The 18239-nt window shown below is 45.5% G+C and overlaps 1 protein-coding gene across 1 annotated transcript; it reads right to left on the bottom strand.

Annotated features, from left to right (window-relative positions):
* Positions 1-3854: 3854 nt before the first annotated feature.
* On the bottom strand, positions 3855-13863 carry LOC140482757 (endonuclease domain-containing 1 protein-like). The gene is made up of 2 exons (XM_072580346.1): positions 13116-13863; positions 3855-6665 (listed from the first exon to the last, which is right to left on the bottom strand). Exons 1-2 carry the CDS (start codon positions 13407-13409, stop codon positions 5586-5588), a joined length of 1374 nt encoding a protein of 457 aa, XP_072436447.1. The 5' UTR covers positions 13410-13863; the 3' UTR covers positions 3855-5585.
* Positions 13864-18239: the final 4376 nt, after the last annotated feature.

Here is an 18239-nt window from a genome sequence, read left to right as displayed (position 1 = left end):
GGTCTCAGAACATTACATGAGTCTCTGGGTTAATAGTCGAGTGATAATATCACTGGGCCATCAATACTTTGCTTTGTGCTTTCTGTGTTCCCAGTTATAACACTGAGAATCCCTTTGTCTTAGCAATTTCGTTATAAATATGTTTTGAAATTCCCTAACTCTGTAATCTCTTCCATCATTACATGCCACCATGTCTGTGCTTCTCTAACTCTGCTCTCCTGAGCGTCCCAATCTTAATTATTCCAACATCATAATCAAACCTTCGCTAATTGACCTGATGTTATGGAATAGCCTTTCTATTGAACCTTCTCTGTCTATCAGGCTCTTCATCTTTAAGAGATTCAACAAAACTGGCCTGCTTGAAGTATTTGGTCATCTATCATAATAGCACCTATTGGTGTCCTATTTGTTTTATTTTGCTCTTGTGAAGTGCCCTGGGATGTTCTATTCTGCTAAACGTGCTATGTAAATATTGGGTGTTTTTGTTGTTTACAATTTTTAATGAACTGGCTTAGCATCGTTCATTGGATGCAATTTGGTTGGAGAAACTCTCTGTGGTGGACTGGCCTCTAGGTCACAAAATCCAAGTGGTCACACGCCTTCACCACAAGGATGACTCCAAGAGAGGCGTGAAAACTGCGGACGTTGACAGTGATCCTAGAGACAGTTACTGATGGGTGTGATCCCTGGGAGAGGGGGGGGGGGGGGGGGCGGTGCGGGGCGACTGTTTGTAAAGGCACTGGAAAAGCTGCAACGAAAAGGCCAAGAGAAGGGCCAGGAGAAGACAGAGACTGAGCAAGCCCAGTCTTCCTCCGCAGCTAAAGTGACAGAGACTGCCAGAACAGAACGTGGCTCCTGATCCACACCAGGTGAGGTTTAACACAGAATTGGCCATCATCTTGCAAGTCATTGTCTTACGAGATGGAAGGTTGCCACAGCTACCAATTTGCAGATCTGTTGGAATGAAGGCCATTCACTACTGCATTCCTTTTAAACTTTGACTAGTTATTTCGCTCTCTCTCTAAGGTAACACCTCACATTTATCTGCATTAAGTTTAATTTAATATCCATCTGTCAACTCATTAGCCTCCTTGACAGCATTTTTATTTTTGTGTCAAATGCAGCAAACAAGATTGCTTAGTTCAGTTGACTAAATGTCTGGTTTCCAATGCAGAGTGGATACTGCCAGTGTGGATTCATTTCCTGCACTGGCTGAGGTGAGTTGCAGGTAACCATGTGCGTGGTGTGGTAACCCTCAGGCTAAACCACTAACGCCCTCCCTCTCTCACCTGGGATTATGGTGATTTTATTCACTTATAATAGGCCAGACACTGGGAATATCAGACTATTTCAAAATGAAATACAATGCCTCAGTTTTCAATCCTTTAATCAGCTTTTTACTCATACTGCTAATTCCTTTCAATGTCAGCAACATTCAGATTATTTCTCTTTTTTCACCATTTCTCCCCCTAAATAATTTGTTCAAAATGTTCTAAAGCAAGGTTCACTTGTGTGACTTTGGAGTTAGGATATGCACCCAAGTGAAAGGAGAATACCCCATGAACGTATTCGTGGAATTATTGAGCCTGTCTTAAGCTGCTAAATTTCTCATCCCTTTAGATCGAACCAAACATGGTAAGAAAAACCGAGGGAGAGGCACTAGCAGACAGTACTACAGTAAGGCTGAAGATTAATGCATACATAGCAGACCTGTTGGACTATGATCCAGTGTCATTGATTTTTGACTCTGAAGTCGAGTTACCGTTGTCATGTTGGAAACATAAGGGACAATTGTGAATCTCACAAACACCAATGTCATAGTGTCTTAGAGTCATAGAGATGTACAGCACGGAAACCCTTCGTGTCCAACTCATCCTAACCTAATCTAGTCCCATTTGCCAGCATTTGGCCCATATCCCTCTAAACCCTTCCTATGCATATACCCATCCAGATACCTTTTAAATGTTGCAATTGTACTAGCCTCCACCATTTCCTCTGGCAACTCATTTCATACACCCACCACCCCCAGGTCCCTTTTATATCTTTCCCGTCTCACCCTAAACCTTTATAAAACTCAAACAAGTTCCTGAGACATGATTTCCCACGCACAAAGGCATGTTGACTATCCCTAATCAGTCTTTGCCTTTCGAAATACTTGTAAATCCTGTCCCTCAGGATTCCCTCCAACAAATTGCTCAACACTGATGTCAGGCTCACCAGTCAATAGTTCCCTGGCTTTTCCTTACTACCTTTCTTAAATAGTGGCACCACGTTTGCCAACCTCCAGTCTTCTGGCACCTCATCTGTGACTATCAATGAGACAAATATCTCTGTAAGGGGCCCAGCAATCACTTCTCTAGCTTCCCACAGAGTTCTCGGGTACACTTGACCAGATCACCTTTTCTTTTGTGATGCTGATAAGCACTGGCCAGAACAACGGGTACCTCTGCTCCTTATTTCCCCAATAAAAAATGCGACGAAATCTTTTATATCTATCCAACCAGGTAAACAGTGTCTTGTTTAAAATCCTTTCTGTAAGGCACCACCTCCAGCAATGCAGCAGCCCCTCTGTACTACTATTGGAACATCAATCTGGAATTTTGGGCTCAAGATCTGGGCTGGGATATAAAACCAGAACCTTCCCACTGAACTATGGCAAAGTCGGTTTTGCTAAACTGAAGGCAGTTTGATTCAGGATAATTTGAAGTTACTTATTTAAGGCAAGGAAATAACCCATTAAACGCGAGCTGGTGTAATGTGTTCCTTATCACAAATGAACAAATTATTTTGTTTGAGTTATGTCTGTTGAGGCGTAGGTATTGCTGTAATCAAACATTTACACAGCAATTCATTAAAGCAGGAAGTTGGAGCTGAAGTGGACCATTTGGCCCATCAGGTCTGTCCCATCATTCGATATCATCTCGACTGAGCTAGGGCCTCCACTCTATGTTCCTGTCTGCTTTCAACATCTCCTGATTACATGAGAAGCCAAAACTCTTTCTGCCTCAGCTTTAAATGCATCAAATGATGCAGACACCAGAATCATCTGTGTGGTCAGGTTACTCACCATCGTGGTCCCAAACGATGGACTCCTCCCCCTGAGACTGTGCCCCTGTTTAATCGAACCCTCGACCAGCAGAAACAATCTCTCACTGGTTATCCTGTCAAGCACCTTCAGAATCTTGTACATTTCAATGAGATCACCTCTCAATCTTCTAAAGTCCGGGGAAAATCAACCATAGCTCAACCCCCTCATCTCTGAGACCATTCTAGTGGACCTTTGCAGGACCACAGTATGTAAGTGCATCTCTTCTTAAATATGGAGGACAAAACTGCACAAAGCATCTCAGGTGTAGTCTCACCAGTGCTATGTACAATTGTAATGAGTTGTGACATGGCTTCTGACAGAATGACTTCTGACAATCCATATACACAACATCCACCGAACAGCCTTCATCACCACACACATGTAATATCTGGCAGGAATTCAGTCACTGCAAGTAATTACAATGAAAAAAGATAGCTCCAAAACTAAGCATGTCTACTACTCCTATGTGTTCGATGATACTATGTACAAAAATAAAGTGGTGAATAATTCACCAACATGACCCCAGTACAGTCACCAAAAAACCCATTTCCTGTATAAATATATACATAGAGAGTGATCACATAGGACAAAGAATCATTTAAAGGCCAAAGATCAGGAAAGTTCATGGTCATCCATTTGGCTAGTCCTTACCTCCAATAAACCCCAGACGCCACCCTGACACATTTCAATCTCCTTTTCTGTAAACATGCAGCCACTTGCATTTGCGACATTACCCACACCGCCACCCCCCCCAACCCCCCCCACCCCCGCAGGCACCCTGCTTCAAACAGCCATTGCCTCGTGTTTGTGATTGCTAATAGTTTGTAACAACAATGCTTGACTCGATACGTAATCATTTGAGTTAGAATGCTTCATGCGTGTAAGTGCTTACACTTGGTCAATCAAGTTCCTGACATGCGTTAAAATCCATAACTCTGTTTCTGGCTAAAGCTGCTGAAGCCTTGGCCCATAGTGATTTTGTTAGTTTGATAATAAAGTGCACAGACAAATGTCCTAATATTTATTTTTGGATGCTGAGTGTTGTCAGCGAGGCCAGCATTTATTGCCCAACCCTGCCCTTGGGAAGGTGTGTGTGAGCCTTTAGTTTACAGTCTGTATGGTCAAGCTGCTAGACAGTGCTGTCAGGGAGGGGGCTCTGGGATTTTAATTCAGCGAGGACAAAGGAACTGCATGATGCATATCCAAGAGGGACTTGCAGTGGTCCTTGGATGTGATGGTGTTGCTATGCAATTGCTGCCCCTACTCTTTGCAGCTGCTGGAGACTATGGGTTGAAGGAGAGCGCAGCTGCCATTTGGAAGACTCAAGCTCCAGGTTGTCCCACTCACATACAGGTAGAGTTTGAATAGTTGGAGCTACTGCACTGGCAGTGCAAATCACAGGATATTAAAACAGATTCTCCCACCGAGATAGTTTTACCTGTTAGAGCACTTGGAAATGCGTGAAAATTTTCTGCACAGGTCTAACCTTACTAAAGACTATTAATGATCTAAGGTAGATTGTGAGCCTTGAGTCCTTGGTGACAATATTCTGGAATACTGTCAGATCTACCTGGCTCACTATCAGACTGCCAAGCCTCCTACTAATGGTTAGTTCAGCTTTAACTATCCAGCACCAGATGTATCTGACCCAACAGACCCTCGTAGCTTCAGAGCCCCGACTACTCAAACACTATCACAATAGGACAGAAACTAACATTAATTGGACAACTGACAAGCTGAGATTTTACAAATCAAGTTGAAAAGGAAACCACAATATCATAGCACTTTTCAAGAACTTTGTGGTTATAAGGGACTTGTTTAGTTCCATTTTCTCCATACATTGTCCAAACACAGTATCCAACAGTCACTTATTTATAAACCCAATTTCCACAAGTATACTGCCTGAAGAACAAACAATGGTCAAACAGGAAGGACTTCTTCATTTATATGACTAAACTCCCAATAATCTTAATGCCCTAATCAGAGGGATTAGCATCCGAAATACTGAAACATACAGGAACTTTCATGTTTTTAAGATGTTCCAAAGTACTTTTCAGCCAATGAGTGAGTGAATGAGTGAATGACTGAATGAATGAATGAATGAGTGAATGAATGAATGAGTGAATGAATGAGTGAATGAATGAGTGAATGAGTGAATGAATGAATGAGTATGTGTGCTCGATGTTGTAATATACATAATGCACTGCAAACTTGCCTAAGTAAGCAAACCAGGCATTATCCAGAAAAAAATTCACTTCTGAGATGTTAGTTAAGTGATAAATATTGACCAGGCAGGTTTCTCTTGGGTTTCAGAACTTAGTGAGGACATGCTTATAGAGATGTTGGAAAGGTTATGAGTTTTAGGAGGGCATGTTTAAATAGTTGGGGGTAGAGGGTGGGTCTGGTTGTAAATGGTGACTCCTGGAAATTGGGATTGTTGATAAAGAATGTCTCAATTTGGTATTATGTGAAGATCTAACCTTTCAAACAGCAAAGATTACAGAACTCTGACAAGATATTTGATCATCCTGGCGGACCATGCAATGACACCTACAGTGTCCGATATAATACTGGCCACGATACCCAAGAGGTCTTGGGGAACAGTGGCCACTGTGACAATCAGATGCGTGACCATGATGGTCAGGCAGCCGGCACAGTCATGGATAATCCCGAAGGGAACTCTCAAAATGGCCACCATCAGAATTCGGGCAATGTTGATAACAGTTGTGATGAGTCTGGCAAAGGCTGATACCCCATTGGTAACCAAGGAGATCATCCTTCCAATTGGAGCCAAGGCATTGACGATGGTGGACTCACAGACTTCATCAACCTCTTTGCTGGCTGGTTCCAATGGTGTATCAGCTTGCTGTGTTGCCAGATCATCACCATCAGCTGCTGGGTTCTCTTCTGCTGGTATCGGGAGAGAAATGTCCTCTTGATCTTCTGTGCTAATTGCCAGTTTGGATATCAATGCTTCCACCTCTTTGAAGGTCTCTGCTTCATCATCTTTGGTTGTTCCCCTGCACCTGTCAAAGATCTTGCCCACTCCCAGGATTTTCTGTACCTCCCTCACCATTAGGTGCTCAGCATTTTCTTCTGGTTCCATGTTTTTCATGAATGCTAAAGAAAAGTCGTTATCATATGTTGGTATGTCCACTTCCTCTGATACCACATTGCTACTTCGACAAGGATCATTATTCAGGTCCTGTGCAGAGGTGCAGCAAAGAGCTGACCAGACCAGACCAGGCACTGACACTCTGTTGTTCATTTTATTTTGTGTGGGATTGTCAGCACCTGTCACCACATACATTGTCCGTTTGGACTGGTTGCATATCCACGCCAGCCTCTGAACAAAGGATTCAACCTGGTGATACCACCTGACATTGGCACCATGACGTTCGGGTACTGCGTTAGTGAGGGTGCATGTACTTGTGGCACTCGTCTTGTCATTCAGTTTGAATGGGTACAGATGGCCTCGGTCATAGTTGCTCTTCTGGTAATCGGACTCAACTGCCTGAAAGTGACTGGAAGGCACATCACATGGCTGCATGTCATTTTTACTAGCAGGATTGTCGATCTGAAAGCAAGACAAATGCAAGTGTGAGAAACGATCAAGCTTTAGTACAGGTATTTATTTCTTTGATCGACCTTCATCGACCTTTTCAGGTCCACACCAGTGACTAAACATGGGCAATGCCCTGAAACTCCACCACACCAGGAACCTGGGAGCAATGCGATTCACCTCCAGTTCAAATCCTTGTAATTCTTTTCCCCAACAATAATAGTGTAAGATGCAGGTGCAGAAATAGGCCATTTAGACCTCCACTTCTGCTCTGCCAATGCAATCATGGCTGATCTGATAATCCTCAACTCCACGTTCCTGTCTTGTCCCTATAACATTTAATTCCCATACAGATTAAAAATCTTGCTATCGCAAGCCTGAAGATGCAGACTTGGAAGTCCTCTGCAGTAAAGAATTCCACCAATTCCTATGAATAAAATCAAGCCATTTCTTCAATTTTTCTGATTATAATTAATTTTTCTACCAATAAAGTATTATTATTAAATGTCTTCATTTATTTTAATTCATTTGCTATTTAAGGCAACACGTTACAATAATAGTCACAAAGCATTGAAACATAGTTAAAGAACAAATTCACATTGTAATAGGCCATTGCTGCTGTTTGCTAAAGGAACACCCTCCGATTTTATTCTCTTCCCTGTTTGTCTCAGTCCTTTTGAAAGCTACAGTTGAATCTACCTTTTACCATTGTCTCATTCCACTTCCTAATCACCTGTTTTTCCTCCTGTCGTCTGTGTCCTCTAGTTCTCAACCTTTCTGCCAATGGGAACAGTATCCCTCTGACTGAACCCCTCATCATTTTAAACATCTCTCTAAAAACACCTCTCAACCTTCTGTTCTTCAAGGAGAACAGCAACAGAGTATCCAACATATCCACATAACTGCAGTACCTTATTCCTTGAATAATTCTTCGAGTCACAGAGTCATAGAGAAGTGCAGCATGGAAACAGACCCTTCAGTTCAACTTATCCATGCCGACCAGAACCCATATGCCACCACTTCGTCCATATCCCTCTAAACCCTTCCTATTCATATAGGCAGAAGTGGGTACTGCAGATGCTGGAGATCACAGTTAAGATTAGAGTGGTGCTGGAAAAGCACAGCAGGTCAGGCAGCATCCGAGGAGCAGGAAAATCGATGTTTCGGGCAAAAGCCCTTCATCAGGAATGAGACTGGGAGCCTGGTTGGGGGGAGGGGTGGGTGGAGAGATAAATAGGAGGGGGGGTTGGGACTGGGGAGAAGGTAGCTGAGAGTGCAATAGTGGATGGATGTGGGTGTAAAGGTGATAGGTCAGAGAGGAGGGTGGAGCAGATAGGTGGGAAGGAAGATTGACAGATGGGACAGGTTATGAGGATGGTCCTGAACTGGAAGGTTGGAACTGGGGTAAGGTGGGGGGAGGGGAAATGAGGAAACTGGTGAAATCCACATTGATGCCCTGGGGTTGAAGGGTCCTGAGGCGGAAGATGAGGTGTTCTTCCTCCAGGTATCGGGTGGTGAGGGAGTGGCAGTGGTGGAGGCTCAGGCATGTCCTCAGCTGAGTGGGAGGGGGAAGGTGAAATGGTTGGCCACGGGGTAGTGGGGTTGATTGGTGAGGGTGTCCCGGAGATGTTCTCCGAAGCGCTCTGCAAGTAGGTGTCCTGTCTCCCCAGTGTAGAGGAGACTGCATTGGGAGCAACAGATACAATAAATGATATTGGTGGCTGTGCAGGGGAAACTTTGATGGATGTGGAAGGCTCCTTTGGGGCCTTGGATGGAGGTGAGGGGGGAGGTATGGATGCAGGTTTTGCAATTCCTGCGGTGGCATGGGAAGGTACCGGGAGGGGATGGTAGGTTGTTGGGGGGCAGGGACCTGACGAGATAGTCATGGAGGGAACAGTCTTTGCGGAAAGTGGATAGGGGGTGGGGAGGGAAATATATCCCTGGTGGTGGGGTCCGTTTGTTGGTGGCGGAAATGTCGATAGACATTCCTATTCATATACCCATCCCGACGGGTTTTAAATGCTGTAACTGTACCAGCCTCCACCACTTCCTCTGGCAGCTCATTCCATATATACACCACCCTCTGCATAAACAAGTTGCCCTTTAAGTCCCTTTAATATTTTTCCCCTCTCACCTTGAGTCTATGCCCTCTAGTTCTGGTCTCCCCCACCCCAGGGAAAAAGGTATAAATCTCAAAAAGGTCACCCCTCAGCCTCCAATGCTCCAGGGAAAATAGCCACAGCCTATTCAACATCTCCCTATAGCTCAAACCCTCCAACCCAAGCAACATCTTTGTACATCTTCTCTGCACTCTTTCAAGTTTAACAATCCCTTTCCTATAGCAGGGAGACCAGAATTGAATGCAGTATTCCAAAAGTGACCTAATCTTTTCAGCACACTTTCTAATGCCTTAATTACCTTTCCTAAATTGTTGTGCCGAGAATTAGATACAATCCTCCAGATGACAGGTAACCAGTGAGTGTTTTAGAAATCTCTTCCCTAATGTCCTAGCTGTTATAATCTACACTTGTGTTTTTAAAACTCAGGATCCTGAATGTCTTCTTATCAGCTTTTTCACCTTCAACTGTTTGTACACCTATATTCCCCAAGTCTCTCTGTTGCTGCACCCCATTAGATTAGATTAGATTAGATTAGGATTTTCCATTATCTCTCTTTATTCTTCTGATCACCTCGCACTTCTCTGCTTTGGGCTTTGTCTGCCTGGTTCTCTTATTCAGCCAATCCATTTATATCCTCTCAAAATCTACTGCTCAAAATCTTTTGGAGAAAAGAAGGTTTAGGGGTGACTTGATAGAGGTGTACAAGATGATTAGGGGGTTAGATAGGGTTGACAGTGAGAACCTTTTTCCACGTATGGAGTCAGCTATTACAAGGGGGCATAGCTTTAAATTAAGGGGGGGTAGATATAGGACTGATGTTAGGGGTAGGTTCTTCACTCAGCGAGTTGTAAGTTCATGGAATGCCCTACCAGTAGCAGTGGTGGACTCTCCCTCTTTATGGATATTTAAGCGGGCATTGGATAGGTATATGGAGGATAGTGGGTTAGTGTAGGTTAGGTGGGCTTTGATCGGCGCAACATCGAGGGCCGAAGGGCCTGTACTGCGCTGTATTCTTCTATGTTCTATGTTCTATGCTAATAATTTTAAGTTTTTAACCCTGCACAAACTTGGAAATTACCAGCTATAAACCTAAATTCGGGCCATTAATATAGATGAAGCTGGAATATTTTGAACAGTTGCGGGCCGCTTATCTAAGGAAAGACATAGTGACATCGGAGGCAGTACAGAGAAAGTTAACTTGGCTGATATCAGGCATGGAGTAGGGAGAGATTGAATGGATCAAATTTTACTCATTGGAATACAGGGGGATGTAGAGGACTTGACAGGGTAGATGTGGAGAGATTGTTTCCACTTGTGGGAGAGTCTAGGACCACAGGTCATAATCTAAGTGCAAGGGGTCACACATTTAAGACAGAGATGAGGAAGAATTTCTTCTCTCAAAGGGGAGCGAATCTGTGGAATTCTTTATCACAGTGGGCTGCCGAGGCTGAGTCATTATGTATATTCAAGGTCGAGAGAGAGATTATTAATCAGTAAAAGAAACAAGGGTTATAGGAGAAAGGATTTACAGTTACAGTTACAGTTACAGTTAAGGATTATCAGGTCAACCATGATCTCACTGAATGAGGAGCAAACCCGATGGGCTGAATGGCCTACTTCTGCTTCTATGTTATATAGTCTTAAGAAAAATGGTGGCCTGAGCATCTGGTGCAAAACATCTTAAATCTGATCACCATTTTCCGCTGTCACTGTAAATGGTTAAGCTGTATTTACTTCATCTTCATTCATTGTTTTGAACTTTTAAAAAGAAATCTGAACCTGTTTGTGTCCTAGAGACCCTGTTTGACCACACTTTTGGATTGAATCAGACTGAAACCTCATACGTGTCTAAATTTTTAATCTGTTTTGAGTACAGTATGAGCAATGCAGCCAAGTGATCAATTTTGGAGCTGATTGGACCTATTCATGAGGGTGAACAACAAAATATGATATTTGTAATTCAGCCCTCAGCTAATCAGCAATCCCCACACGACTCCATTATTACCCTTGTTTTGTAATAAGCAGGTACCTGAATCAAAACTTGACAACTAGTAGCAGGAGGCTATTCAGCCCCTCCAGCCTGTCCTGCTATTTAATACAATCATGGCTGTCTTAATCTCTGCCTCTTTCCTGCACTTTCCACATAACCTTTCAATTCACACCATGGACATCCAGGCCCTAAACACCTCCATCCTCCATGATGATGGCCTCCAAGGCCTCCATTTCTTCCTCTCCCGTGGTTCCCACCAGTACCCTTCCACTGACACTCTCATTCGTTTGGCTGAACTGGTCCTCACCCTCAATAATTCCTCCTTTGAATCCTCCCACTCCCTCCAGACAAAACGGGTACTATGGCCACCCACATGGGCCGCAGCTATGCCTGTCTCATTGTTGGTTACGTGAAACAGTCCATCTTTCGCAGTTACACCTGCACCATTCCCCACCTCTTCCTCCGCTACATTGGTGAGTGTATCGGCGTCATCTCGTGCTCCCACCAGGGGGTTGAACAGTTCATCAACTTCACCGGCACATTCCACCTCGACCTTAAGTTCACCTGGACCATCTCAGTCATCTCCATCTCCTTCCTGGACCTCTCCATCTCTAACAACGGTGACCAACTCAACACTGACGTCTTCTACAAACCCACTGACTCTCACAGCTACCTGGATTACATCTCCTCCCACCCTGCCTTCTGTAAAAATGCTATCCCTTATTCCCAATTCCTCCGTCTCCGCCACATCTGTTCCCAGGAGGACCAGTTCCACCACAGAACCCACCAGATGGCCTCCTCCTTTAAAGACCACAATTCCTCCCCTCCCCATGTGGTTGATGATGCCATCCAGTGTATCTCCTCCACTTTCCACACCTCCGGCCACAAACCCCACCCCTCCAACCCCAACAAGGACAGAAGCACCCCCCTCCCCCCCCGTGTCACCTTCCACCCCACCAACCTCCGCATAAACGGCATCATCCTCCGCCATTTCTGCCACCTACATAAGGATCCCACCACCAGGGATTTATTTCCCTCGCGCTTTCCATAAGGACCATTCCCTCCACAACTCCCTCGTCAGGTCCATGCCCCCACCATCCCACCTGCGCCTCCCAGCACCTTCCCCTGCTACTGCAGGAATTGTGAAACCTGCACCCACACCTCTCCCCTCACTGCCGTCCAAGGCCCCAAAGGAACCTTCCACATCCATCAGAATTTTACTTGCACTTCCACACGTGTCATTGACCGAATCTGTTGCTCCCGATGCGGTCTCCTCGACGTTGGGGAGACAGGACGTCTACTTGCAGAGCACCTCAGAGAACATGTCTGGGACACTCGCACCAACCAACCCCACTGCCCCATGGCCGAACACTTCAATTCCCCCTCCCAATCCACCAAGGACATGCAGGTCCCGGGCCTCCCCCATTGCCACTCCCTTACCACCCAACACTGGAAGAAAAACGTTTCATCTTCCACCTCAGGACCTTCCATCCCCATCGTATCAATGTGGATTTCACCAGTTTCCTCATTTCCCCCCCCCCTCACCTTACCCCAGTTCCAACCTTCCAATTTGGCACCGCCCTCGTGACCTGTCCCACCTGTCCATCTTCCTTCCCACCTATCCACTCCACCCTCCCCTCCGACCTATCACCTTTACACCCACCTCCATCGGCCTTTTGCACTGTAGCTTCCTTTCCCCCACCCCTTCCCATTTAGCCACTCTGTTGGCCGCCAGTCTCATTCCTGATTGAAGGGCTTTTGCCCGAAACGTCGATTCTCCGGCTCCTCAGATGCTGCCTGACCTGCTGTGCTTTTCCAGCACCAGTCTCTGGACTCTAATCTCAGCATCTGCAGCCCTCCCTTTTGACTAATTAAAAACCTAGCTATTTCCTCCTTAAACTTATTCGGTGTCCGGGTATCTACCTCACTCTGGGGGGAGTGAATCCGACAGATTCACAACACTTTGAGTCAAGTAATTTCTCCTCTGTTTTAAATCTGCTACCTTCTCAGAAAACTATCATTCAAGATTTCCCCACGAGTGAAAACCACTTCATATTCTCTGCTTTGTCCAGCATTTTATAGAGCCCCAAGAGATCTCCTGCCAATCAAGCGAGTAACTGCTTGTGAAACCTGCACCCACACCTCTCCCCTCACTGCCGTCCAAGGCCCCAAAGGAACCTTCCACATCCATCAGTTGAGCTAAACTGCTCAACCTCTCCTCATAAGACAAGCTCAAAATCGTTGAAATTAAGTTAGTGAACCTTCTCTGAGCTGTCTCTAATGCAATTCCTCAAGTAAGGGGGTCAAAGCTGGACTCCAGACGCGGATGCACTTTAATCCCCGGAGCTCTTTTACCTGCGGCTCGTAGAACCAGATTTTGGGTCTGTAGCCCGCACTCTGGCCAATACTGCAGGGGTATCTGTAGGCGGAGTAGACTGGAATCCGCAGTTCGCTGTTGTACAGAGTGGCATATTGGTAATGGTTGTCATACCGCTGGCAGATTCTGAACCAGTTTTGACTCTCGGCTAGGCGAGGAGGCACCCCACCCTGGAAGAACCAACTGCACTTGTCAAAATCGTGGACCACTTCCCCCTGCACCATCCGAGCCAGCAGCAGCAGCAGGAATAAGACCAGGCTCCCTGTGCCCATGATCAGGCTCCACACCAGTTAGACCTCCCTTGTTCTCTCCACCAAGAGCGATGGGTTCGGGTTTCTACTGAAATCTCAGCAGGAGAGAGACGGGGAGAGACACACACACACGCCCACAAGCTTGGACAGAGGTTTCCTGGTCCCTCCTCCTTCCCTGTTTGTTACATGCCTCAGCCGGTCTCCCTGGGCAGCTGGACTCGGTAGCCAGGAGGACTCCGCACCCACTTCCTCAAACAGGAATTCCCAACAGGCGCTGGTCACTGCTGACCCAGCCAGTGCTGTCAACACGAGGAAGCAGCCGAATGCATCACGCGTCCCCCTGCAATTCTGCGATCCCTGGGCGCCTTGTCTCACATTTGGACAGCTCCCTCCTCCCACCTCTGCACTGTCAGATGCAGTTAGCCTGGCCTGGCGCCCAACTGTGTGTGCACTGCATGTAAAAACTCTGCAATGCGCCGGATGTTATCATTCAGTGTAACCAGACGCTCTCCCGAACCTGGTCAGGGTTTGTACTCCAAGGTTCCCTGGGACATGTAGTTTCCTTTCTAAACAATTGTCCTAACACTCAACTATTTCGCCAACAAAAAACAGGAATTGTTGGAAAAACTCAGCATCATCTGTTGAGAGAGGGAGAGAGAGAGAGCAGAGTTAATGTTTCGGGTCGAGTGACCCTTCCTCAGAAGTTGACCCTTCCTCTTTCGGCTTTGATAGAGCTGTTTCTCCCTGCCAGCCACACTGACCTGCATTTACATAGCGCCTTTTGCAGGTGTCAAATGGAGTCTCATTGAAGAAATTCGACACCCACGAAGCGAACTCTCCCAATTGGCCCTGGGGACTCTCGAGGCTTTATTGTCCGGCAAACCCAGCTGCCCAGGAGCATATTTTTAATCTTTTCAAAAAAAAATCACGCGCTTTTTGAGCGACCTCGCCTGTTACTTACTAAAGTGTTGGAGATGGGAGGGAAGAGAATCGGCTGTTTGACTGTGTGGGACTGCTGGAAGTAAGTAGCTTTAATGGCTGGGTGTTAGGACAATCCAAAGAGAGTTGGAATCTTCAAGTCACATAATAAAGATGGGTGATCACGGCCATGGTCAAGGAGGGAGGCTTTTCAGAGGCAGGAACTCAATGGGTGCTAGAGAAATGGAGAGATTTAGCGTGAGACTCCCAGGATCTTGGGGTTGAGAGAACTTAAGGCACAATCACCCACTGGGACACCGTGTTTCAGGGTCTGATAGGATGAAGAGTTTTAATGAGGGTGAAAGGAGGACAGGAAAGTGGAGAGATGTCAGGGTTAGAGAGGGAAATTCAGAGTGTGAGATCTTGATGATCGAAAGATTGGCAACTGATAGTGGAATGAAGGGTGTGGAAATGAACAATAGGGTCGGTTTATCCAATGAGCAACCAGAACATTCAGAAAGAGATGTCTGGGCTGAATCTACAAGAGGCAGTGTGATCTGCACTAAGATGCGTCTGATTCTTTAACTGATAACCCAGGATTCCCTTCCAACACCAACACCCCAAACCCAATATCACAAAAACACACAATCAATAGGTAAAAAGGGCTGTAACAAATCCCACGGTCAACAGCATTGATACAAATCTTATTAATGAATGATGCTCGGTTGGTTGATACAAGAGGGAGTGACTGGGGGCGGGGGGTTAAAGAACTCCAGCAGGAAAGGCTGGAAAAAAATAGGCCAGACTGGAGAAAACTAATACTCTTAATAAACTCCCTCTGTGAGTTTTAAATCGACAGATAAACAGTCAGCTAGATAGATAGAGATAGATAGAAAGATATATAGATACACAGACAGACACGGAGATAGACTGGTAGATAGTTTAGTTCCCTTCCTTGTATTTGATCTTGTTGCCCAGCTCCTGATGGGTAACACATGATAGTTATTCTTCTAATTAGTAATACAGGTGATTCATAATATAGTTAAATATATTGAAACACAAATATGAATAGTTACGAACTTTGCAGTACATAAATAATCGCGCATAGTACAAACGGTGGCCCAGTGGTTAGCACTGCTGTCTCACAGCACCAGGGTCCCAGGTTCGTTTCCCCACATCTGCGTGGGTTTCCTCCGGGTGCTCCGGTTTCCTCCCACAGTCCAAAGATGTGCAGGTCAGGTGGATTGGCCATGCTAAATTGCCCACAGTGGTCGTTGTGTTAGTCAGGGGTAAATATAGGGTAGGGGAATGGGTTTCTCTTCGTAGGGGCGGTGTGGACTTGTTGGGCCGAAGGGCCTGTTTCCACACTGTAGGGAATCTAATCCAATCCCACTCCAGCACAATAACCCCGGCTGACACTCTTGCGTTGTCCTGCGGGAGGTCTGCACTAACAGTGAAGCCACCTTTTGGGGTGGCACAGTGACTCGGGTCCGATTCCTCGGGCGACTGTGTGTGTGGAGTTTGCACATTCTCCCCGTGTCGACATGGGTTTATTCCGGTTTCCTCCCATAGTCACAAAGATGTGCAGATCAGGTGAATTGGTCATGCTAAATTGTCAATAGTGTTAAGGTGCATTAGTTAGGGGGAATGGGTCTGGGTGGCCTACTCTTCGGAGGGTCGGTATGGACTAGATGGGCCGAAGGGCCTGTTTCCATACTGTTGGGAATCTAATCATCAAATATCAGTCTATTAAATACATGAGATAAAAATGAAAGGTCTACAGTTCTGTACATTTCATGTTAAAGTCCGTGAATCACATCTTGTCAGCTTGAATTAATTAATTCAATCATTTACATACTATGTACGAGTTTAATATAGCAGGAAGTTCAGTTGTCTCATTTTCGGAATGTTGACTTTCCAGTCTAATGCCATCTAGGATTTTCTCCCATGTCATTTTCTGCTGTGCACTGAGGAAATACGTTTTCAATTGCTCTTCTTTCATGAGGTTTGGACAATGCCGGCACTTTTCGCCCATCCCTCGTTGCCCCTTTAACTGAATACGCTTGCTCAGCGATTCCAAAGGCCAGTGAAGAATGACATTTTGCTATGCGTCTGGAATCACATGTAGGCCAAACCAGATAAGCAGAGCAGACTTACTTTTCTAAAGGACATGAGACAACGAGATCTTTTAAAAATAACGATGAATGATAATTTTACAGTCACCATGGCTGGCTTGTAGTTCCACATTTACTTACTGAATTCAAATTTCACCAGCGATCACAATGGCATTTGAACCCATTCTCCCACAACTTTAACCTAGGTCCCTGGATTACTCGCACACTGACATTACCACTATATCACCAACACATTCAATCCAGTTGAGTTTAAGGACACTTCAGAGAAAGAAGAATAATTGCTGGCCTTGCCAATTAAAAAAAAATGTAAAAATCAATTTTCACACAGTAATCTGACACAAACAGCAAATGATCACCGAGACAACCTTGATGTTTGTGCCCAAATACTTTGAATAAAAAAAATCAACCTGCAATCTTCTGACTCTGAACTGAGACTACCACCTACTGAGCCCTGGTTAACAGTTTTGTTTCCGAAAGTACTTCCCACTTTGGTAATCGTCTACAAGGTTATTGAATATTGTCTCAAAAAGGTTCTGTGAAATGTCTCGCTAAGACTTAGGTAAATGTATGTCCAGTTGCTCAAGAAGGTTCAGAACATTGCAAAAGCACTTTACGCAATTACTTTTCACCGTTTCTGAGACCTGCCTCATTCATTTCTCAGAAGTTCATGTCAGGGTATTTCGGGACAAATTGCTCTTGGTATTACTTTTGGTTCTAGCGCACTCCAGTGGTGGAATTATGAATTCTCACCCTGAACCGTGGACAGCAGTTTGGGCGCAAAGCGACCTTCAATTTCTCATGACTGGCAAACTAGAAAGGAAGGACTTGCTTTTCTACAGCACCTTTCGTGACTTCAGCATGCTTCACAGAAAAGTGCAGTCACTGTCGCAACTGTGTGAATTGTGGGTTCAAATCCCACTCCAGCGCAATAACCCCTCTTGGATTGTCCTGGGGGAGGTCGGCACCAACAGTGAAGCCACCTTTTGGATGAGATTCGAAACTCAGTTGGATACAAAAGATCCCGTGCCATTGTTTGAAGAAGAGTAGAGGAATTGCCCCGGTATCCCCGTCAACTTTTATCCTTTAAACTATGAGCTATGGAGCGGGCGTTGAGTGGTGGTAATCCCACAGGGTTAGCAATCCAGAACCCCAGGTTGATTAATGTCTGGATCATAGATTCAATTTCCAGCATGATTTATGTGGTGAGATTTGAATCCTATAACATCTGGAATAAAGAGCTGGCCACATGGTGATCATGTGACCACTGTCAAATGTTGTAAAGATCCATCTGGTTCATTAATGCACTTTCATAGAACAGAGAACATTACAGCGCAGTACAGACCCTTCGGCCCTCGATGTTCTCGACATTAGATTAGATTACTTACAGTGTGGAAACACGCCCTTCGGCCCAACAAGTCCACACCGCCCCGCCGAAGCGCAACCCACCCATACCCCTACATTTACCCCTTACCTAACACTACAGGCAATTTAGCCTGGCCAATTCACCTGACCCGCACATCTTTGGACTGTGGGAGGAAACCGGAGCACCCGGAGGAAACCCACGCAGCCATGGGGAGAATGTGCAAACTCCACACAGTTAGTCACCGCCTGAGGTGGGAATTGAACCCCGGTCTCTGATGCTGTGAGGCAGCAGTGCTAACCACTGTGCCACTGTGGCCCATGTGTTGGGCCAACCTGTGGAAAAAATCTGAAGTCCAACTGTCCTTCAGTATTCCAGTAAAGTTGATGAGTCTATTGCTGTTGCAGGCAGTGCGTTCCACACCCCTACTGCTCTCTG

This window comes from Chiloscyllium punctatum, chromosome 11, assembly GCF_047496795.1.
Source record: "Chiloscyllium punctatum isolate Juve2018m chromosome 11, sChiPun1.3, whole genome shotgun sequence".
Classification (NCBI taxonomy): Eukaryota; Metazoa; Chordata; class Chondrichthyes; order Orectolobiformes; family Hemiscylliidae; genus Chiloscyllium; species Chiloscyllium punctatum.
Note: the sequence above shows the minus strand (reverse complement) of the source record. Positions and strands in the feature narration are given on the sequence as shown.